Source organism: Podarcis pityusensis, assembly GCF_964106645.2.
Source record: "Podarcis pityusensis genome assembly, chromosome: 3".
NCBI classification, from domain to species: domain Eukaryota; kingdom Metazoa; phylum Chordata; class Lepidosauria; order Squamata; family Lacertidae; genus Podarcis; species Podarcis pityusensis.
The window spans coordinates 45,811,684-45,836,378 of record NC_138026.1 but is presented as its reverse complement, the minus strand read 5'-3'; the positions used below and the strand labels follow the sequence as shown (position 1 = coordinate 45,836,378).

The 24,695-nt window shown below is 41.6% G+C and overlaps 1 protein-coding gene and 1 long non-coding RNA gene across 3 annotated transcripts in view; one reads left to right on the top strand and one right to left on the bottom strand.

Annotated features, from left to right (window-relative positions):
- Positions 1-10,878, bottom strand: part of LOC308472562 — a 197,286-nt gene extending 186,408 nt beyond the window's left edge. Inside the window, exon 1 of the long non-coding RNA XR_013983579.1 lies at positions 10,608-10,878. This is a non-coding gene — a long non-coding RNA (uncharacterized lncRNA). The remainder of the gene's footprint in view (positions 1-10,607) is intronic.
- A 6,283-nt stretch (positions 10,879-17,161) lies between these two features.
- MMS22L (MMS22 like, DNA repair protein) overlaps positions 17,162-24,695 on the top strand; it is a 73,682-nt gene continuing 66,148 nt past the window's right edge. Inside the window, exons 1-3 of one of the 2 annotated variants that reach the window (XM_080997529.1) lie at positions 17,162-17,254; positions 20,871-21,064; positions 22,893-23,018. In XM_080997529.1, the coding sequence (XP_080853655.1) occupies positions 20,886-21,064; positions 22,893-23,018 (305 nt within the window). In that variant the 5' untranslated portion in view covers positions 17,162-17,254; positions 20,871-20,885. Of the gene's footprint in view, positions 17,255-20,870; positions 21,065-22,892; positions 23,019-23,684; positions 24,142-24,695 lie in introns of those variants that run through there. The other variant, XM_080997530.1, reaches the window with a different exon arrangement.

Sequence of the window (24,695 nt, the reverse complement as noted above, 5' to 3'; positions counted from 1 at the left end):
TGCCCAATGGCTTCCAAAATCCTATATCCAGCATTATATTATTAACAGTGGTTTTCAAATCCACAGCGTGGTTTACATACAAACCTAAACCATGGTTTAAGCTTTCAGATGTAGTGTTTAATTAATTAATTAAGTTAAGTAGAATATTTATACAGAACTAAATGGATGAATTGTGCAGATTCCATATACAAAAAGATTGAAAAAGTCCTATGTGGTGGCATTAGCTCATCACCGCCCCGCCCCGGGAAAGCTAAACTGTTCTAGTTAAATTATGGCACTACAGGGATCTGCCAGCAGAATCACACCATAGTAGCTGAATGTACTACACTACTTCAGTTCACTGGAAAACCTGGTCAGTAGTATTGAGGAGTGTATCAAAACTACATCCTCTGTCCTTGCCCAGGATTAGTGGTAGATCACTGAGCATCCATTCAAAAGTTTGGCTGTTGTTTTTAACTGGGAGCCATAAGTGAAAAGTGGTGGTCTCTTCCTTTTCTTCTAGGTTTGTCCTGTAGTAGACAATGATACTTTCTTCTCACAGGTCTTAGATGCTAGGCCTCTACTTACTCACAGGGCCTGCCCTCTACCTAAAACATCTACAGTGGTACCTTGGGTTATGAAATTAATTCGTTCCGGAAGTCAGTTCTGAACCCGAAGCGTTCTGAACCCGAGGCGTGCATTCCCTACATAGGCCTCCCGTGCCCCAGAAGAGGAATTGCGTTCATATCCCGGAGCAAAGTTCGCAACCCGGGACACCTACTTTGTGGAGTTTGTAACCCGAAGCGTTTGTAACCCGAGGTACCACTGTACTCACCAGCCAACAGAAGGCTACATAGCAAAGATATAGAAACAGGGGGCAGGCCCTGTGGCAGACCCACAAGATGCCCACTGTTTTCCATGTCAAATCCAAAAACACTTTTTCAAGACCAAATACTGTCAAACTATGAGCCGTTAATATGCCAGCCTATCTTTCAGTATGACATATACCAACTATGTTCTTCCATGTTCTACTGGCAAATAAGCCAGTCTCCACAGAAAAGAATAAATGAACACAAATCTGACATTCAAAAAGGGTGCACTGTAACAGACCTTAAAGTGCCCATACTCAGACAAAGACACTTCCAAGTAAAAAAACACTGCATTACATTTCATCATGGGGTTCAGCACTATCACTTGTGACAGGGTACCCATGCTATCAAGCATTTTGTTTCATGAAAGGCCACTGCTAATAACATCATTACCATCTATACTTACCTGAAGGAATGACCGCCGGGTGTGAAGCACACTTCCGCCACAGACAAGCCACAGCTGTCTGAACGCCATGTCCTCTATCTAACCTTTGGCTTTCTCAGTGGTCTGCCGTGCCCTGTCTGTGACCTTTGTCTCCTTCGTTTAAACATTGTTCAGGGGGAAAGTGACGCGGTGATAACAGGTGCCAAAATAACTTTGTACCACCCCACGATCGCGTGATTGGAAGATGTGTAAAGGGCACAGTCCAAAAGGTATCTGGCTGGTTTTACATATTGTGCTAATAAAAAGAGCCTCTGAGGAGCTAGCTGGCAGCTTACTTATGCATAGCTCACCTGCATCATCAACTCCTGTCTCATGCCCTTCACTTCATTTACCTGAATTTTATTTTTTTCTGATATCCCTATTTACAGTAATGGCCCTCCACCGCCAGCACCATGGCTTTATATACACCTTAATTCATGATAACATTTCATGTATCTGATGATGTGGAGTGTGGTCCATGAAAAGTTTATGCTATAATACATTTATTATTATTTAAGGTGCCACAGTACTCTCCCACCCCCAACCCCTGCCACCATTAGAACCAGCTGTTGCTCATTTTGTCTTGTTTTAAGTATATCATACCCATTTGCTTTTACATCTTTGGGCAAATGCTAAGCAAACATCCCAAGAGAACCTCAGAGACAATGTCACATTCATTAGCCACAAGTAGAATTTTTTTTTCTTTTCCTGTAACCTCACAGACCTATTAAAAGACCACTGGCTGGCATCCATAACTGAAAGCACTCTTATAACTTCAGTCTAGACATGATCTTATCTTAAAGCGCCTTCAGTCATTTTGTATTCAGAAGCACTATCCAGATTTTTTTGTTGGCTCTTTAAATATATTAGCCTGATTATTTTATTACAGCAACTATGTCATTGATCAAAGAATGAAAATGTGAGAACAGATATAATGAGTTCAAACTGTGGTGATTTAACCAGTGCTCCATTTGCAAAGGTAGCCACCTTTGACTAAAGACAGGGGAACAAAGAGAAAGCACTCAAAATAACAGCAATATGGGAACTTTGGGTCAAAGTGTTAAAGGACACTATTTCAATGAAGATACAATTGGTGGCATCCAATTGGTGTCCCTCTGCTGAAGGAATAGGGAGAGAGGCGATTTTTGGCAATTCTCCCTACCTTCTACAACCCTCCATGTCCTTCAAGTCTTCTCAGAAAGTTGGAAGACCCTCCAAAGCAGTTGTGGAATGTGTGGAGAACTGCAAGAGAGGAGGAATCATTGAAATTGCCTTCCTCCATGTACTCTCCAAAAAACCTGTTTGCTAATCCAAAAGCATTAAAAGTGTGATAAAAGCTTAGAGGTAAGTTGCTACACTAAGTGCCCAAAGAAGTTTGGTCAATGTTGTTACTAGACCAGAAATCTTCAGGACTGCAAGGTGTAATGAACTGAATAGTCTGATGAATTAAAAAAAGGTGCCCAAATTAATAATGTACATTTTAAAAGTGTTAATTATTTTAAAAACATCACTGTTTAGAAATCCATGCATTATAGACACCTTCTTAGAAAAATAAACCCTCTTTTCCGCAGAATAGAATGTCTTCTGAAATATTGCAAGCTATGCATCACATAAAAGCAACGAAGTATGCTGTTTTTAGAACTATTTATTCATATGCAAATTCATTAAGAGTTAATTGAAATATTAAAATTCACACTATTGGCTAATATTTATTTAATCAAGTGACAACTCTATTAGTTTTGCTCCACTTATGTGCCAGAACCATTTGGGTATTCATGTGGGGTGTGTATCTCAAATGGTCTTTCACCTTTGTATGATGCCCAATGTCACACAAAAAAACGCTCTATTGTTAAACAGGGCTTAAGTATGTAGATTGAAAAATCAATAAAAAACATGCCACTGCTCCAGATACAAATTGCCAGCAGTCAATAAAAAGGAAAGATTAAGGAGAGCTACAGAACCAAGAAACAAGGCCATGTCTCTACCACAGATCACGTGAGTCATCAAACTCAATCCAGATTTTCTTCTATTCTTCCACTCTGATCAGCACTGATCTTTATTTTAAAGCTCTGAATCAATGCATTCAGTTTTCTCAAATATGCTTTATTACTATTATTTTGTTTCTAGGGATGCTGCTTTTCTTTATCATGGCATACTTCATTTGCCTTTTTGATAAGGATGCACTGTAAACTACAGGTCTATATTTTCTTAACCATTCGACACAATTAAGTATTGTCTGTTTCAACGAGAGCCCTTGCAATCATGAGTGGAAACAAATTTCTACTCTCCAGCATTCTCTTTTAGGAATGCATAAGATTCTTCTGCTGAGACAGAAACAGCATAGAAACTTAACATGCCGCCCCTAAAGGCACACATACTGATCATGAACTATTTCCACCCTACCTCTCAGAATGGGATATTAAGGGTTGAAAAATCCAAGTATGGATAAACAAAAAGCAAACACATGCTTCTATGGTAGGGACGCAATCAACTGTTCATGGCTTTTAGCTTATCCTTTCTAATCTTTATTCCCAGCTACAACAAAGTTTTAAGTACATATAATAGCATTTGCCTACATTTTTCTTTTTCTCCCAACTTTTGTTTGTTGTTGTTTAGTCGTTTAGTCATGTCCAACTCTTCATGACCCGATGGACCAGAGCACGCCAGGCACTTCTGTCCTCCACTTCCTCCTGCAGTTTGGTCAAACTCATGTTAGTAACTTCAAGAACACTGTCCAACCATCTTGTCCTCTGTCGTCCCCTTCTCCTTGTGCTCTCAATCTTTCCCAGCATCAGGGTCTTTTCCAGGGAGTCTTCTCTTCTCATGAGGTGGCCAAAGTATTGGTGCCTCAGCTTCAGGATCTGTCCTTCCAGTGAGCACTCAAGGCTGATTTCCTTAAGAATGGATAGGTTTGATCTTCTTGCAGTCCATGGGACTCTCAAGAGTCTCCTCCAGCACCATAATTCAAAAGCATCAATTCTTCGGTGATCAGCCTTCTTTATGGTCCAGCTCTCACTTCCATACATCACTACTGGGAAAACCATGGCTTTAACTATAACTCCCAACTTTAACTGTGCTCTAATTACAAGCTATTTGGGAACAGAGTTTGTACGTGTTTTATCCATATCGTCTTAGAATCACATGTAGGGCGAGAAGAACAAGCCTATGATCAATCTGCACAGGCTATTGCCAAGGTTTTCTGTAAGACCTGGATGCACCAATAACTTTATCAGAGGACTGCACTTCTGGATGTGTACCACTCAAATGTTCCATCAAGAAGAAATGAAATGTTTCCTTCAAATTAATAATAGAAAGAAATACTAGCAATTTTCCAAGGTTTTCTAAAAGGAATCCTGAGGGACAAAACTATCTTTATTTCAGAAAAGAAAAAGATGAACAGATACAATCACGAGAAGCAATAAAATCTCAAGAGAACAAAAGATGACACTAACACATTATTATTTTTTCCTAAAAGGCCAAGAATGCAAAGCTGTAACAGATACTGAAATGTAACTAGTGCATTCATAGCAACAGTGCTGTAGAAACAGCTTTGGTTAGTAAATCCTCATATTTTCTTTTTCTTTTTTTAAAAAAGTAACACCCAGATTCAATAGAAATGGCTATACTTATAACCATGTATAATTAGAAATAATTGTTCCAAAATAAGTGATTTCAACATCTTAAAAAAGCATTCACCCACAGAAATGCTATAGGAAATTAAGCACACTTAAACTTTATTGACATCAAAGTTAGGCATGTTTGGAAGAGCAAAAATATTGCATTGGGGGAACCTATATTAAGTGTCACAGGATCTCTTTACAGATCTTCAATAACTTACAATAAGACTGTTTGCAAGTCATACAAATGTCTGTCACATAAGTGAATAAAATCCAGAGTACTTCAAAATGCACTGGAGCTTATTACATTTGTAGTTGATTTAGAGTTTATTTGTTTGGAGTTTGCTATAGATGTAACTTACTGGATTACATTGTTTTAAACATGGATGCTCTGACTGTGGTTTACAATCTCTGTGTTTGTAACTTGCATTTACTCAAAACAATTTTAGAACACCAGACTTCACCATAAATGTTAACAAGGCCTGATTGTAGTAAATATTCATTTCATTACCCTAGTATTTTGACCATAACTCAGGTGAGTATAGTGACAGTCCTTGAACCTTGCAGGAGCCTATTCCATAAACCAGCTTCCAGATTTCACACACGCTGCATGAAACAGTGTGCTTAAACTTAGACTATCTGTGTTTGCCTGAGATTTTCCTAGCCATTTTTCCTGCAGTAATAAGTTTCCCACTGCAAGTGTGTTCTGTAAATAATAAAGTGGCCCAGTTCAACCTAATAGTTCAACCCACTTCTTGGCATCCTTGTTATTCAGATAGCAATAAGCTTTTAAAAGAAACATTGTTTCATTCAGTGCCTCCGTTTGTCACAAAATCTGGTTTCAGGCTTATGAAAACCTTAATGTTAAGTTAAAACAAAAACAAAAACCTGATCTGACCCTTATTTGGTTCCTTGTTCAGAGTCCTCGCTTTCAGTCTACCAATTTCCAGATAATTCCTCAAAAGCTATTTTGAATCCAATTACTATTCCTAATGTCTGTTGAACTTTGACATCTGATTAAAATTCTACACAGGTGTTGGGAATAAATAGGGTTATAGTTAGTTTCTGGCAGAACTCCAAACACAGCCCTGGGTGGCAGGGTTTCTTCTGGTGAGTTGTCCATAAGAAAGATAGCATAGAAGCCAACTCCAAGGGGCCATGGGGGCTTTGGCCCCCACAATAAAATTCTGTATTTGAGTGGGCTGGATGTGAACAGTGCGCAGATACCATCACTTCACCACCCACAGTACCTCCAGTTTGTCTAGATTAAATTTCAGTTTTTTCAGCTGCAACTATTCCAAAGCTGCCTCCAGACACTTGTTTAGGAGTTGCTAGCCTCCCAGGGACTTGTAACTGAAGAAGAGAGGGAGAGCTTGATATTATCTGTACATTGGTGACACCATAGTCCAAACCTCTGTATGACTTCTGCCAGCGGTTTAATCCAGATGTTGAACAACATGAGGTACAGAGTGGACTATTTTGATATAGGGGGCCCAACAGCTGTCCATGGAATGGAATAGAAGTCCCCTAACACTTCTGAGATCTCATCTGCAGCAGGCTGAACACTGCAACACTGTACTTCTGAAATTCAGCCCAGTAAGACAGCTCAGAAGGGTACTATGGTAGATAATACTGAACAGCACTGAGAGGTTCAGGAAAGCCAACATGGTGGTGTGTTCCCTCTCAAGTTTTTGGCATATTTCCTCCAGCAGGGCAACCAAGTCTATTTCTGTGCCCAAACTACACCAAAACACAGATAGGAATGGATCCTCCTCCACCAAAACCACCCAGAATGCAGCATCCACCATCTTCTCCATCTCCTTAACTAAGTTGGAGCCTGGATAACATATCAAAGAGAACAAGCTTGGTTTCTTAAGCAATGAACTCACCACTGAGGCTTCCAGAGTAGTAGAGACTGAACTCGCCTTCAAGGTGCAATTAATCACCTCCAAAATCTCATTCCTCAAAGACACCTCAGCAACCTTTATTACTCATGAAGGTCATGGGTCCAGAGAAGAGCTGGTAGGCCTCAAACTCCAAGCATCTTGTCCATTTTTTCAGGTAGCACAAGCATAAAGTTATTTGTAATAGCATGACAGTACAGTGCTCTTGGGACGCAGGTGGCGCTGTGGGTTAAATCACAGAGCCTAGGACTTGCCGATCAGAAGGTCGGTGGTTCGAATCCCCGCGACGGGGTGAGCTCCCGTTGCTCGGTCCCTGATCCTACCAACCTAGCAGTTTGAAAGCACGTCAAAGTGCAAGTAGATAAATAGGTACCGCTCCGGCGGGAAGGTAAACGGCATTTCCGTGCGCTGCTCTGGTTCACCAGAAGCGACTTAGTCATGCTGGCCACATGACCCGGAAGCTGTCTGCAGACAAACGCTGGCTCCCTCAGCCTATAGAGCAAGATGAGCGCCACAACCCCAGAGTTGGTCACAACTGGACCTAATGGTCAGGGTCCCTTTACCTTACAGTGCTCTTGTCTCTACCATCTACTAAATTGTAAATTATCAGTGTCTGCAGCCAAGCCATTGTCAATGTGAGCAATTTTCTCTACTAAATGGAAAGCAAACTAATCACAGCAAGTGTTTGAACAATCCACATCTTTGATCTCCTGGGCCTCCCCAAAAGAGGCTGCTAACCACCAAACGAGCCACAATGGCCAGCACCATGTACTTGCAGTGGTGGCAATGTAGTAAGATTTATTTGCCACCATCACTGTCACAGAATAAGTGCAAAGATAGGTTCTCGTGTATGTTCACTATTGTTCAGTCATGCTAGCGATGCATTCTCCATCCTTAACTCACTCTGACACTGTGTTTTACCTGCTGAAACCGAGATATTGATTTCAGGCTCCATGCAGGTGTTGGTAATGTGACAGGTTTAGTATACTGGATTATATGCTGCTCCCTGGCAGAGAATTAAACATGGGGCAGCGGAAGGGTTTCTCTTAGTTCAAGGGAAGAGGGGAAAGGAAGAATCTATGTGCTAGATAAACGTAAAGGGAACGGTGCACAGTTAATTAACTGTGCTTGAATACAATACATCAAAAACCACCTAGCTAGGATCTAAAGGCCTTACTGGGACTGCTTCCCATTGCTCGGATAGCATTTATGCATCAGTATAAAAAACCATTGGCCCTCATGTGTGCAGTAACATACAAGAGGAAATTTATCAGCAGAAGACAGGATGGAAGAGAACACCTCTGCTTAGGATTTGCATATGCTAATTTATTTATATTATATCTACTACAAATTTTGGAAAGTTGTTTGTCTGTTCTTTATGGATTTGGACATCTCTTAAGATATCATTAAAAAAATTTGCATGATGATCCCCGAGATCAACAAGGAGATTTTTGACTGTTTGGATACAATTGGACACCATCAAGATGGTGAACCAAACTTTTAAAAATGGCACTTATTTTAACCACTATTTCAGAACTGCGCTGATTATGATTATCATTTTGGTTTTGTTAGAATTCCCAAGTAATGCCAGACAATTTCCGCTAGTTAGAAATAAGTGTTGTCATTTAAATAGAAATATAATACATCGCCACAGTGGGGAAGACTGTGAGCCATATACCCACTTAGTCCGCTGTCCAAGCACTAAAAAAGCTACTGTTGATTTTCTTCTCATCCATGGTTAAGAATGAAAGAACTGTGAGACTAGTTTCATGTGTTTCTCAAACCACACACATATCCTACACCGTAAATGTATGTCAAAATTCAGGGGAGCTTAACTGTGATAATTACTTAATACTTCTTACAGAAGCTAATTTATACATAGGCAGTTCTAAAATTTTGTGAAGTCAATGGCTAAAGTCTGGTTGAACCATCATTCATATACATGAATAGGAGCTGTATACTAATGAAATTGTCTCTCTTACTTAACTCTGTAATCAAACGACTATATGACACTAATTTTTGGTGCAGGCACAATGGTGAATGTCCTAAGTAACACTTATTTTGGTTATATGGCATTTACTGCTCTTTCATTTTATAAATGTTATGTTTATATATACAAAACATAATTAAGATTATGGAGCAGCTTGTAAGAATTATTTGTTTAATTTATATCATACCCTTCTTCTTGAAAGGAGCACAGAGCAGCAGCTGGTCATATGATAGAGGTGGAAATCTGTTGTTCAATGAGGAGGGAGGTAAAATATTCCACAAGGCCAGTTTGGGGTTCATAACACTCTTGGCCCAAGCATCTTATGGTGAACTCCCTCTTCCATGAGTGGACCCTGGTAGGCTAACCCGGCAGCCACCACCAATGGTCAGTAGCAGCAGTAGCATCAGGCAGTTGGGCCTAGCTACCACGGAAATTTCCCACAATGCCACAAACTGATACTACATTATGGTATTTAAATAGCAGCTAGATCCTCCATCTGAGTCCTGCTTGAAGTGCCCGGCTAATTTTCTTTAAATAAAAAATCAGACCTTAGCCAACCAGAGTATTCAGGCCTTGGCAGCTGGCCAAGGAAGCCAGGTGCTTACACGAGCCCAAGGGTGCATCCGCCATATCTATAACTTGACATATTTTCCTTGTACTGTTTAACCCTTTGTTATCACCAACATTGTGGCAAATATTGTACAGGAAGATTGAATCAACACTTGTTGAAACATGAATAACTGTCATTTTTAAAGATGACACACACAACTTGCATAAATAGCAAAAGAAAAAAGAAAAACACCCACCCTTAATCTGTAAACTTCATCAAGAAGGAAAAAGTCAGATGAAACTTTCTGTTTCACTGTTTTCCTAGAGCATGCATTTCTCTCAGACTTTACAACATTTAGACAAATTGTCTGCAGAAGAAAACTAGTTCTCAGCCTTCCTTCCGATTCTCACCCCCTTGTTTTTGTTAGTTTGTTTGTACAAGCCTAATATTTTTCAACTGTGGAACTTTTATCTGTGAATATCTAAGAAACCTGCCTTGTGGAAAACTAATTACTGAACCACTGAGAGCCTCATAATGTCCTGCATTTAAGTCCTGAGCATCATACATAATGCATAGGAAGTCTTCTCTGCACTCTGATTACAGCACACTGTCATTAAGTGAGCAAATTAAAGATGTGAATAATTCACTGGCTGAGCTTATTGTCAGTGCTGCATTGTGAAATTAGAATTTCTAATAAGTACTGCAATTTTTAACCCAATTAACACAGAGAACATCTTGAGTCTGATTAGTACAATAAAATTTATTACCTTATTCGCTGGCTTCAAAACAGCCAAGCTAAATACTGTATTTAATTATCCACCATTTGCAGCTTTGCACTAAAAAAAAGTTTATACATATACATATATAAAGAAACCTTATGATTTCAAACAAGCTTTTAAATATTTGAGCTAGAAGAAGAAAAATCATTCCTACCGAAATCTATAACAAATCTAGCCAATTCAAACAAGTTACATCTGCACATGCAAGACTTGGCATGTATATCTTTTTAGCACTAACCATGATGTCACTGTTGAAACCTGCTCCTCTGACATATTCATTTCATTTGAAAAGAAGCAACATAAGAATCACCAGCAAAGTAGTGTTTACAAACAGGACAGACACTCACACACCAAAACACACAATGTACATTAAGTGGTGGGTTTCATGAAGCATAGCTAAGGGCACGTTTGCTGTTTCTTCCTCTTTGGCATTTGAGTCTGAAAAGAAACCCATTTTCAAAAAGCAACACGAGGAGACAAGAACAGGTTTCTTACCTTGGAAGAGCCCCCATCGCCTTTCCTCCTAAATCCAACTCAGCATACAGCATGTTGCTCCTTGGCAGACACAGCAACTCTGCTACCATAAAGAAAAAACCCATCTGCTGGATTGCAGCTTTTGTGTCGACCTATTTTCTCTGCTTGTGTTTAAAAAATAAAAATGGCAAAGATCCTAAAAAGTCCAGCACATCTGGCTGCACACTGCAGACTGTTGCTGCTCTACTATGGTCTCCCTTGCCCGGATTCTTCGTCCTGGGGAACTTTAATCACAGAGCTGGAGAGGGGAATAGAAGGAACCAAATGCAACACAATTAAGACATTTAATGGGGTATTTCCTCCCCTCCCCACCCCCATCTTTCCACTGTTCCTGAAGCAACTACCTCGAATCTTGTTTTTGCTTCCAACCTATTTTAGCTTCGTCATGCAGAAAAGAGAAAGTGAGAGAGGATAAAGGTGGTGTAAAAATCAGACAGACACAATGAGAGACAGAGAGAGACTGGAGAAAGGGGCTTGTCAGTGCAGAAAAATCTGCATATGGAAATCAGGGTTACTCTGGGTACAGATTTATTTTACTGCAGCGTCGTACTTAACTCCCCCCCCACCCCCAAGACAAGTAACTTGAAAAAGGATAAAAGAGAGAGATGCTCTTAACGGTTTGAGCAAAAGGAGCTAGTTACTTACTAAAGAGGATTTCAAAGATAACAAGTTTACCTTCTGTCACTGCAGCAGCAGCAGCAGCAGCAGCAGCAGCAGCAGCAGCAGGAAGTTAACTTTATTAGAAACGTAAGTTTTCTCCACTCTCTTTTAACTGATAAGCAAGGAAGAAAGGAAGACTAAGATGCAGGATCATATCAGAACTACAGTAAATCAGAGTTAGTGGGGTGCAGTGTTTGAAACCAGAGGTCAATCCCAACATAAGGGATGACCTTGGGTCACTTAGTCTTTTTATCAGCCTAACTTACTTACCAGGTAAGAAAACTGATGTATGCCACCTTCAGCTCCTGGCAAGAAATGCAGAATAAAAATACAATAAACACTTGGTTACATTAAAAAAAGTGTCTGCCTAGCTATTCAGAATGATTGTAACTTGTCCAGTGGGGCATTCAGTCTGATGCTTGGCATGTTCACCTGGTGAGGTTGCCAACTAAATAATTTAAGGCTGAGCTAGCCATTTTTTAAAAAAGAAGTCTTGACCAGTTGTCAGACAGGAGTGGGAAAGACACATTTCCCTGATTTCCATTCCCAGTTAATATTTTAAATGGAAAATATAATGTGTATTTTGCACATGCATGTAAACTACATATGCATATTGTATGGAGGAAGCAGTTTGATGCTGAGCCATGGAAAATATTATCATGGTGGATTGCTTCTGGACTGACTTGGTTCAGCCGTTGGGGATCGCTTTGCTGTCAGTGGCATCAGAAGAGCAGTCTGGGCCTCTGGAAACACTCTGCGGTGGGAGGGGGAGAAGGGCAGGAGAACAGCAGCACAGCAAGATCTGTTAAGTTGTGGGTGAACATATCAGACGACACAGCGATTCTTCAAACAGCTCTTGTTTATTCACAGGCCAGAACTGAACTGAAGGGTTCAGTCAGCCTGCTTATATAGAGCTCCAGTACAACATAACTGTAACAATTTTCTAAAACTATCCAATCACTGAACGTCACTTTCGATCCCTTATTTGCATAACTATCTACAGTATCCCCCTGCTGGCCCAGGGTGAGAACTTCAGTACATAACAAGATCGATATCATCTTGCCAAACCTGTTGTCAGCCTGTGTGTGTGTGTGTGTGTGTGTGTGTGTTTTCTCCATATTTGCTTGCCTGGGTAAGCAAGTTAGCATGGGGAACAGGATGAGTAGCAATCAGGACTCTTCACCATTTGGTATTTAGATATAGATGTACAAAAAGGGCAGCACATGTCTCTCTGTATGTTTACTGTGCGTAAGCATGAGAGAGGGTGTAGCGGGATAGCTCAGTCAGTAGAACATAAGACTCTTGATCTCAAGGTAGCAGTTTCAAGCCCCACGTTGGGCAAAAAGATTCCTGCACTGCAGGGAGTTGGGCTCGAATAGGTGATCCTTGTGGTAGCTTCCAACTATGATTCTAGTCTAGTGTGTATGTCAGTCTTTCCTTAATGTGTGCATATGAAATTGTATGGAAGTTTGTAGTTGTGTGTGTGCATGGCTAGGGAAGCACGCACACCTATAAAATAAGTAAATGTTTTCTAACATTTTCCCTACACACTAAAATTATTTAATCTTGACTGTAATCTGTGGCTTGTCTCACTTTACGGAGTTATCTCTTTTGCATATTTTATGTATTCTCTGCCATAGAGTCATTCACTGTCCTTGGGGATTAGACTGGGTCTCACTTTTCTTCATCTGGAAAACAGGTAGAACTAGAAAATGTTTTTTCTAGAATGTCTTCTGAACAATTTATTCCTCAATTCTGTTCTGTGAGTTATGTATGACACTTGACATAGTTTCGATGGCTGGACCACAGACTCCGATGCATCCTATGTGCATGCATTCTTAGTTCTTGGGTACTGGTTCCAAGGTAAGTGTATACACGATTGGGCAGCATAAGCATAACTCAGTTCACTCAGAGATGAGTGCCACTTTGTTCAATAGCATATACCCTGTAGTGGGAGTACACAGGATTGTGGCATTATACTACAGGTGTATTTTTATATCCCAGGGAACTATTCCCACACACCTAGCGGGGCTTACTTTTGAAGGGCGGAAAATGTGCACAGGTGCGCTGCTTGGCTTTAAGTCTTAAGAGTACTTAGAACATAAGATCAGCTCTGCTGGATCAGACCAAAGGTTCATTTACTCCAGCATCCTGTTCTCACTGCAGTCAACCAGATGCCTGTTAAGACCACAAGCAGGACATAAATACAATAGAATTGTCCTCACTGGTGTTTGAAGGCATACCTTCTCCAATATTGAATGCAATGCACAGCCATAATGACTAGTAGCCATTGATCGCTTCATCCTCCATGAATTAGTTTAATCCCCCTTTAAAGCTATCCAAATTAGCAACCATCACCATATATTGTGGTAGCAAATTCCACAATTAACTGTGTGTGAAGAAATACTTCCTTTTGTCTTGAATCTTTCAGCAGCCGGCTTAGATGATCCCAGGTTCTAGTATAATGTGAGAAAGAAGAAAACTTTTATCTGCCCACCATGCCTTATTTATTTATTTATTTATTTATTTATTTATTTGATGTTTATATCGCTTTTCTGCCCTATTGGGAGTCCAAAAAAGTGAATCATCAACATAATTAAAACCAGTGACTTACAATTAAATTCCTAACACCAGATTAAACCCAAACCACAATTTAAAATCAAGCAGTAGCAACCACATAACACAGCAGGACTGGCCATACAATGATTGGGTTCCAATTGTGTATATGCTACTATCATCTCCCCCACTACTCACCTTTTTTTCTAAACTGAAATATTGTAAACTTTCCTCATGGGGGGGTTGCTCCAGTCCCTTTACCATTTTAGTTGCCCTTTTCTGCACCTTTTCCAGCTCAACAATATTGACCAGAATGACCAGAATCAATAGAGACTATTCCAAGTATGGTCACAGAGTTGTATCCTTGGTTTATTGGGGTTTTTTAAAAATTTGAAAGCATGTATATACCACTTAACAAGTCAAAAAGATCTAAGCGGTAATGATATTGGCAGTTTTGTTTTCAGTACTTTCCCATTTTTTTTCCCTAGCACTTGCCTTTTTCAATATTGTAATACAGTTTAGAAGTGAACCCCATTATAACCACTGTGACTTGCTTCAAACTAAGTATGTATAGAAATGCCCCTGCATGAGACTGGTGATGAACAGCTGCCTTCATTTCTGCTCTTGGGCTTCTTTGAAGTATCTGGCTGCCCTTTGGCTGTTGGACTCCATGGATCTTGTGTTCATCCAATGAGGCAGTTAATATGTCATGTAAGGGTACTTATTCTACCATTTAAGGGCTACCTATTTATTTTCTGATTGGATACTCTTAAATAAACAAAATGTGAAATGATTCAACATGAGAATGCTATCTCCCATCCCTGCAGCTTCATTCTAAGAAAAACACACATTATTTCTTTCTGAAATGCATCCATTAGGGACACACAAGGTGGACAGCTTCCTGGCTCTGTGTTCATTATCATAAGAAAATGGACAATTCTATTTGTACCTTCTCCTCCTCTTTACAAACCATGTTATCACACAGCTGGAGCTCACTCTTGTGCCTGTAGATTTTGCCAAGTATAGTGTTCTGTGGTAACTTGAGAAGCAAGTGGTGGAAGTCCGTATTATGCAACTAAGAGTGCAAAACTATGTATTCCCCTCCCAAGAGGTCCGTCCTACTGTGCTTAATCCTAAATAAGTGTGCAAAGGATTTTAGCTTAAATCTGCATCCCTATGCACACTTAACATTGGAGCAAACCTATTTAACAGCCAGTTGTTGTTGTTGTTGTTGTTGTTGTTGTTGTTGTTGTCAGCATCAGTCTGTCTTGAGAGACATTGCACCTCCAGGGTTGAAGGCAAACTGCTGCACCAGCAGCACTGAAGTACCTCCCCATGGCGCAAGCCTGGGCAGTGTGTATGGGGTGTTGGGATACTGCCAGGGAGACAGAGGCCATCATGACCCCACGTCGATTCCGGACGATCCATCGATCTCCCGTAGACATGCAGTATCATTCAATTAGCGACACGAGCTCCAGAAATAGCTTGCCACATTCCAGAGCTGGTGCACGCTGTATCAGCAGAGTTCACACAGCGGAAGATGCACGCAGGAGAGCATTATTTACAACTTTATTCAGCGTTGGTCAGAACAAAGAAAACATGACTGCCTGCGTTGATGTCTCAGGCACAGAGAAATGAAAGCATAGACACAACAGAAACATCCTGTGAACAGGAAATACGCAGACTCTGTGACTCACAAAGCCTGCTCCCTTTTAAGGTGGAACGGAAATATCCTAACATGGGGATCCTGGGCAGTCTAGATGACAAGACCCCACCCCCAGCCTTGCTGATGTAGTCCAAAGGAAAACAGAGCAATACGTTTGGCAGCAGTTTGGTTGCAAGAGTTGCTGGAAGGAGGTGTGCAATGTGCCATCCATCTTAGGGACTCCACTTTGGATACGTGTAGGATTTACACCTTAGGCTTTTCTTCTGAAGATATCCCACAAGGCAGCAAAGCTTTAGGATCAGAGTTTTCATTCTCCTAGATGGGCTGCCCTCCCAGGTTGAAAAGCCCCATCTACCCCTCACTTCTCTCTTCAGCATGTACATAAACCACCTTCTTGACTGTTGGACCCACTATGGGTCTCATCTGCTCAATGTGCCAGAACCTGTCTTCACATGCAGAGGAAGTCCCTAACTCACCAAGGGTTTGAGATCCCTTGGCTACCCTCACCTGGTTCAGCTGGCCAGCTGAAGCGGTTTCCCAGGGTGTGGTTGTAGCTTCTAGGAGCCACAGGTGAGAGCTGAGTGCAGGATGAGGACCAAAAGTGAACAAACTACCTCAGGAGCATGAAGTGTCCTCCACCAGAGATACTACCCCTCCCCTTACACCCAAAACACCCCAGCGCAATCCTGTACTACTTCCAGATACGTATAGATAGAGCTGGGCTGTAAGACTTTAACCCACTTAGCATTGAGACCCATAGCTCTGTGCCACCTGAAGCAGCTGGGGAAAAGTGAAAAGCAAGAGTCACCAATTTTTCCGCTGATATGCTGGAGCAAAAACAATCAAACAAAATAAATCCTGTTAAAGAACTACTCTTGAGCATGTGCAACTTCTTATTTTAAAAACTCACATATCATAGCACCAACTAGACAACTTCTTTGCTTCTGATAACCTGGTTATAAACACATTAGCTTGGGAGCAGCTACTAGTTTTAAGTATGTTGAGACACATTTTAATTATTGTTCCTAACTAGGTTTTATTATTCAGTGGTTTATAATTGATGTTTTTAAATGTTTTAAGCTGCCTTGAACCCCCAGCTTGGGAGGATGGTGGGTTAAAAAGTAAATCAAATCAAATTATTAAATTAAATTAAAATGGCTCTATGCATGCTTGCCTGAGTCAACCAAAGTGAAATTACTGCGACTTCTGGGACGCGTTTTGAGTAAGTGAGGAATTGCTCTTTTTGCCATTTATAAGCATGCAGGAACACAATGCGAGACTGCAAGGCTGTTAAAACCTTAAACCCACTAAGTAATAGCAGGAGGAGGAGGAGGAGGAGGAGGAGGAGGAGGAGGAGGAAAGCCCCACGAGCAAGAGTTTGCTCCAGGCAAACGAACCCTGCAGGCTTGGGGAAGGAAAATAAAACGCAACCCTCCCCAGTTCCAGCTGCAACACTTAAGGAGAGCGCCGTTAATGTGAAAGCGGAAGAAGATCCTCTCGGGGCCTCCGGGTGAGAAAGCAAAAGGGGCCGGGCCTTCAGCGAGGAGGCTCTCCGGCCAATCGGAACGCGCTGCGTCAGCGGTTGCCTCCTCCGGAGCAGGCGCTCTTGCGCGGCTCTGGCGGCGCGCGGGAGTTTCGGGGGAGAGTTGGCGGCTGTTCCGCGAAAGGAAGCGGCAGGCGGGACGGAGGGGGTGATTGACGTGGGAAGCGCGGGAGGCGGCGGCAGGTGAGTGTGCGAGGAGGCGCTGCGGGGGGGGGGGCAGTTGCCTCTCCCCCCCCCCATCTGGCCTTCCCACTCTCAAGCGGGGTTTCACTGGGGGGAAACGGCGGGTCTCTGGGTGCTGCAGGCAGGGCGTGTTTTACTGGGTAAAAAAAGTAAGTGCTTTGGCGCCCAATGGGACGTATCCTTCTGCATGCAGGACTGTACTAGTTCTAAACTTTAACTCTGAATCTGGAAGCTTTCCTCTCCATCCCAGATTAATGCTGCAGATTTATACACCACCGGGCTGGGAACCTCAGGACCCCGGACCCAAATGCAGCCTTCCAGATTTCTCTTGGGACTCTTCCCCTCCTCCCGCAAACATCCCTTGCTAGGCCTGCTTTGCACTCTCAGGTGTTTCTGCGTGACTGGAATGAGCCCTTGACCTCCCTCTTGCCTGGATGGAGGGCAGAAGGGGATTTGTGGGTAGAAACAGCACAAAAGGCCAGTGGTACCTCGGGTTACAGACGCTTCAGGTTACAGACTCCGCTAACCCAGAAATAGTACCTCGAGTTAAGAACTTTGCTTCAGGGTGAGAACAGAAATCGGGTGGCACGGTGGCAGCAGGAGGCCCCATTAGCTATAGTGGTGCTTCAGGTTAAGAACAGTTTCAGGTTAAGAACAGACCTTCAGAACAAATTAAGTACTTAACCCGAGGTACCACGGTAATATTCATTCATGCCCATTGCTCTGCCAGCTTTGGGCCTTGGGTCCCACCATTTTTCTCTCAGAAGGAAGTGCGGTCCTTGGGCCTCTGCACATTTCTGTGGGGCTAAGCCACATCTTCTAAGCATTCATTCATTTTTATTCATTAATCTCCTTCATTCAAAAGGATCCCAGAGTGGTTTACGATGAGTGAAACACAATGAACACCGAAACGTGTACCGAATGAATACTGGTACTGAATACAACAGCAGACACAGAAAAATCCATACCTCAGTACCTTTAATCTTGCTGAGTACAATAGGGGCTTCCTGTGCCACTACAGGAGCGGATTTCACTTTTGGGGTGCTGCTATGGAGAAGACCCTATCCCATGTCACGGAACAGTGAGCCCTTCCTGATGGTGGAAAAGGGACCCTCCACTGATCTCAGGGCTCAGGTCTGAGATCACAGACACAAGTGGTAATGTATACCCTACAAAGAAGGGTATACATTAGCATCATCAGGCCGCAATGCGATGCACATATACTGTGCTTGGAAGTTAACCTTGTTGAAATTATCTACCTCTGAAATAGGCTGTTCTGAGTATTTCCTAGTCACCAATGAGGGGAATACAGGCAGCACATGCTTAGGGGCTTGGGTCTTTTTGATTCTATTTTACAAATGCCTTTTACACCCACCTAATCTCTCTGCAGCCACCATGAATGCAGTGTACAAGCTCCTTTAATATGTTATGTTGCTGAAGGCACACATTCAAAATCAATTGATGTTGGTTAGTTTATCTGATAATATCTATTAGTCCCTCTTTTGTAATCTCAGATGGTTAGAGGTGAGAGGAGAGCAAGGTGTCCCACATACTGAGTGCATGATTATGAACGAAGTGGGAATTTTAAGTTTGTGCGTAACTGTGAACATGGAATCAGCATCTACTGCGACAGTATTTACTGTAACAATGTGAGCCTGTATTTGTGACATCATGCACTCTATCATTTCAAAAACCCTCATGAAATTACCCGCACTCAACTAATATAAAAATCTGCCATAGCACCACTATTAGAGATGAAATGATTTGCTAAGTTATTAGGTGTCTGCTTGTTCATTACAGTGCTGGGCACTTGACTGTACACAATACACAATTTCCCAGTCTTTGTTTTGAAATTACTGATTTGCCAACAATAAGTAAATATTAGAAAATAAATTATAAACAGATGGTTTATTTATTATCCTTGCTTTGTAGTTAACATACCCACTTGCATGATAATGTTAATCACAATTGTGCCAAAGAGATTTTACTTGTAGCTTGATTTTCTTACGATAAATTGATATTTTCCAATTGTACACATACAAAAGACACTGGAGGAAAGAAGAAAATAACATTCTAAATGCACGTTACATTACTTATCAGACTTCATAAGACGAACGTGGCTGGATCAGACCAGAAGCCAATTAAGTCCAGCATGGTTTCCAGAGTGGCTGACCAAATGCCTATGAGAAGTGCCTGAACAATATGTAAACACAATGTCACTGTCCTTTTTGTGTTTCCCAGCAGCTAGTATTCAGGGACATACTGCTTCTGATACTGGGAGTAATTTATAATAATCATAACTAGTAGCCACTTACAGACTTAATCTCCTTGAAGTTATCTCATTCCCTTTTATAGCCATCCAAGTTGACAGCCATCACTATGTCTTGTATTGGCAAATTATGTAATTTAATTATGCACTGTGTGAAGAAGAGCCACCCATTCTTGTTTCAGCTAATCTTAAATTGAGACATGTTCCTTTTGTTTATTTTGGCTGTACTCTTTATTTGTACACGTGCCTAGGATTGAACCTAGGTTTAGGTAGTCATGCCTAGGATTGTGCTGTAAAAGAACTACAGTGGTACCTCCAGTTAAGTACTTAATTCGTTCCGGAGGTCCGTTCTTAACCTGAAACTGTTCTTAACCTGAAGCACCACTTTAGCTAATGGGGCCTCCCGCTGCCGCCGCACGATTTCTGTTCTCATCCTGAAGCAAAGTTCTTAACCTGAGGTACTATTTCTGGGTTAGCGGAGTCTGTAACCTGAAGCGTATGAAACCTGAGGTTCCACTGTACATACAATTGGATTCAATATGACTTACTTCCAGGTAAGGCTGCTGCCTTAACCAGATAAACAAATTATAGAGGGCCTTGTAGCTTACAATTAGTATGTATATGTGATTGCACCGAACAAGAAAAATTTGGAAAGATACAAATACACTCCATGTTTAAGATTAAAATTATATCTAAAAGGCTTAGGAAAACAAAGGGTTTTTCCTGGGAATGAAAAGACAAAGCCGTTGTCCAGCAGACCTCTGGAGAGAGCATTCCACAATCATGTCTGGGGCTCTAATTGTGTAGTCTGGTCTTGGTGGCTATATTATGCTAGAATTGCTAGTTTTATTAATGGAGAACCTTTTTTTGAGATGCTTTTAAATGTTATTTATTGTATTTTATATAAACTCTGTGGGAAGCATTTTAATTTTGAAAGGGAGTATATAAATTTGTTAAACACAAAAAACCCACTCCCAGCTTTCTGGGGCACGACCACCAAGAAGGCCCTCTCTCTGGATCTCATTGGCCTCACCACAAATGGTGGGGCACCAACAGAAGGTCTTCCACAGAATATAAGTTATCGTTTTAAACCTTATAAATTCTTCGCATGCTCAGTGTCTCATTGGGAATTAATGAGGAAACATTTCATAAGTCTTGTTTCCTTATAAACGTTGGGATGCTCCCCAGTTTGAAAACTTACTGCTATTTGGGATATCAGTGGACATTTAGTTGCAAGCGATGTTTCTAGCTTAGCTTCATATTCTAGTTCTGTATCCCAAATGTAATTGTGACAGTTTCACATTTAGAAAACAGAACAGACACAAAACATGTACTATGTTACTTCAGAGAGAAGTGTGAACAATGGATGAAGATTTCAGTGCTCCCTCGGTGCCTTCATCACTCACTGAGGGCTTAGAGATGGCTATGGAAGTGGAGAGACAATGCGCCAGACTCCTCTGTTTCTCCTGTGCATCAGACATCACAAATGGAGGGAAAAGCTTTTCTGCTGATTCTTATTTAGCAAGTGGGTCTCTTAAGAGGTATGTAAAACTTAAAAATGTCACCCTTGGGCTTTTGTCTTGAAAATACTATTGGGCAGGCTTGACTTTACTAAGAATGTTTCAGTGGCATAATTACTTTGAGTAGTATTAAAATCCCCTGTGTGTGAGTGTGTTCAGGACTGAGAGTTTAGAATGTTTAATTAGTTTCTTCTAACAGCTGCTGTGTGCCACAATGATCCCATTAGTGTCTTCGACTTTTGTTTGAATAGAGGGTATGGGAGCTCGTTCATACGTTACTGACGTAGCATAGCTTGATGCTGAAAAAACAGTTCCGTTTCGGCTTTTTGTTGCAGTGGTAATAAATTCAGATGCTGATGCAGTGCCAGTGACACAACAGAACTGCAGTACTGGTCTTGAGAAATGATTGGGAGTTCTAGGTGTCCTATGCGAATGCTGCATGGATACATTACTAGTACAGGGTCTTAACACAGGGAAGAATTATATAACAGCAACATCATGTTAGCAATACTTTAGAGCAGCTAGTGTTCCTTATATCAGCCAAGATTAAGGGACTAGGGCAAGTTGTAGGGTTTTGTGCTCCTCCTCCATTCTGGCTCACATTTCTTCCATTCTGTGCTATGATTTCACCAAGGCGTGCATCAGCCAGAGCCAGGGCTTGTGGTTAACCAGGATATGAAGCTGACTTCAAAGCAGAACCTGCTTTGTTGAGTTACATTGGTGCCAACACAGGAGTGTGCATATGTGTGTGGGTCAGCAAGTGTCAGTGGTGTAGATAGTGAATAAAGGGTCATGATCCCATGACAAAAGAATACTAGTTGGATATATATAGGACATCCTTGGGAGGAGCTTTCTCGGTGCGGAGGGACATGGGCAATGCCACCTGAATTTCAGTAATAATGGTATTCCCCTGTGTGCCCTCTTTGGTACTGTGGGGCCTGTTCTGCACTTTGGAAAACCAGGGAATTAAGGGCAGTGAAACAGGTAGATGACTGCTAGAGTGCAAACAGTGAAAGATGTGCTGCAAAGCTGCCTGAGCAGGAGTGAAACAATATAATCATGGAAGGAGGCCCACTTCTTTGCACCAGTCGCATCCTCAAGTAGCCATTCAAGTTGAGCTTTTTCATTCACTTCTACTCCAGAGCATTTTGCCAGCTTCAGCCGTTTCAAGATCTGGATAACCAGTCATTCATGTACTTGTAACCTCCAGATTGGATTACTGCAATACATTCTATGTGGGGCTGCCCCTTATGTTTGTCTGGAAGCTGCCTCTGATGCAAAATGTGGTGGTTCAACTGCTCCCTGTTACACTGCTGCTGTATGAATTGCACTAGCTGCCAATTAGCAGGTTAAGTTCAAGCTGCTTGTCAAAAGGGTATACAAAGCCCTATGCAGTTTGGGACCAGCAGGCCTAAAATATAGTCTCACCCCTTATATACCCAATTGATCACTGCTCTGCAGGAATTGGGTCTTTAGTGTGGTGGCAACTGTCCTTTGGAATTCCTGTCTGTTGTATATTAGGCAGGCACCATCTCTGTTGTCTGTTCTATAGCTACTGGAAACCTTTGCCTTTCTGCAAGCCTCTTAAGTGGATATCTTTATCCCAGTCTGCATCTGTATTGGAACTGTGTTTATATATGAAATTGCTTTATATTATTTTATATAGGGAACATTTGTAAATTGTTTTTACACTTTTCTTGTCTTATGGTTATAACTTTTATTTTTTATATATTTGTTATATTTTTTGTTTTAACCTTTGTGGGGGCCGTATGATAAAGGGCAGGTAAGAAATCTAATAAAATAAATAGTATTTTAAGAACCTGTGAATAATGCTGCCTATGTTTTTCAGGGTTTTGCTGGGGCTGGATCCTTTTCCAAATGACTATGAAGAAGACATCATAGAGTTATTTGGTTTCCAATGGGTTACTGAAACTGCTTTGGTTGAGTCTTGTACACTTCTCTTTGGATTATTTAGGTATGGGTTTTTTAGTATATTTATCTCCATAGCATGTAGTCATAAGTATACTGAGCCAAATTATTGTCCTCTAAATATACAGCACTTTTGGAGAGTGGATCTGAGGGCTTTGTTAGGGTCTTTCGAACATATAACATTACTTTATTATTGTGGTACATTGTTGCTGAACCTTGGGAAATGGCCATGCTGTTGCTTGTGTCACACAAACACTTTTTTAAAAAGTTCTTATTGAGTAAACATTGCATAAGTCACACTAAGTTCAATGAACTTTCTGGTAATTGTCCTTAGCATTACACTTACAAGCTTGTTGCTGTTGTCAACGCAAAATGGCTGCAATGCTCCAGAGCCAGGCTTCCAGGTGAATTCAGCAACACAACATCAGGATAGTGCTAGTTCACTCAGAGTGAAAACATGCATTGCAGCAATGCCCACAGCACAGAGTGACTTAACAATGTAGCATCTCCACCAGTCATTACATGGTTCACAGTGCAGGCTGGGGCAGAACCATGTCACTTGGCAACAGCACCACCAACCAGGGCACTGCATTCAGACAGAGCATCACCAGCTCTTCATGCAGAAGGCTCCAACTTCAATCCCTGGCATCTCCAGTTGGGGTGGGAAAGGCCCCGGTCTGAGATCCTGGAGAACCACTGCCAGTTAGAGTGGACAAGGCTAAGCTAGATGGAATAATAGTCTGAATTAGTATAAGGCAGCTTCCTATGTTTCTATGGCTTTAAGATCTTTGGGCGAGGCCCTTCTTAGCATCCGACGTCCAACAGCTGTACATTAGCTGGTGGCATGGGCCTTCTCTGTGATAGGGCCCTAATTGGGAAACAGCCCACCCTGTGAGGCAAGGCGGCCCAACTTTTCATACCAAGTGGGCAGCAAGAGTACTTCCACACGGAACCAGAGGGTCACGCACTGCCTTTGGCTTTGCTTGAGGGAGCAAGGCCAAAATTTGACACCACTCCCAGCCCTTGCACTGTCTTCCCAACATCCCAAAGCAAGGCTCCGGACATTGGGAAAGCAGCTCAAAGGCTACCAGGGTGAGGGGGCATCAAATGTTGCCGAGGGCCGCCCAAAAAGGCCTCAAGGGCCACATGTTAAACCACCCTGCTCTGAGGTATGCCTGTTGCTGACTCTTTTTTCCATTTTGATGCCAACTTATTTGCTTTTAATTCTTTCAGCCATTTGCAGGTTATTAGCTTTTCAGCTTCAGGCTAATGTAGCCACCCTGCGGTTTTATAGGTTGCATTTATGTTTTCATATCTACTCTCTTGTTTGTTTATTGTTTTGTGTTTTAAATTGAGCTTCACTGTACCCTGCCCTGAGATCATTTCCAGTGAAGGGTGGATATAAACATATTATTGGGCATTGCCACATCACATGATGCAAAAAGGGGTGATATGCAGAGGAGAACTGAGAAGTAGACAGATACTACTTAACCATTCTGCTACTCCAGGAATAGCCACTCATGCCCTCTAGATGTTGTGGACTACAACTCCTGTAATTCCTTACTCTTGGCCATGCTGCTGGGCTAGATCGAAAGTGTCTTCCAAAACAAATGAAGGGCACCACATTGGCTAGCCCTACTCTACTCATCTACCTTGCAAATTTATTCTCTCCCCTCACCAAACCATTTTAAATATATTTTCTCCTCAGGAAAGTTCTGGAAAC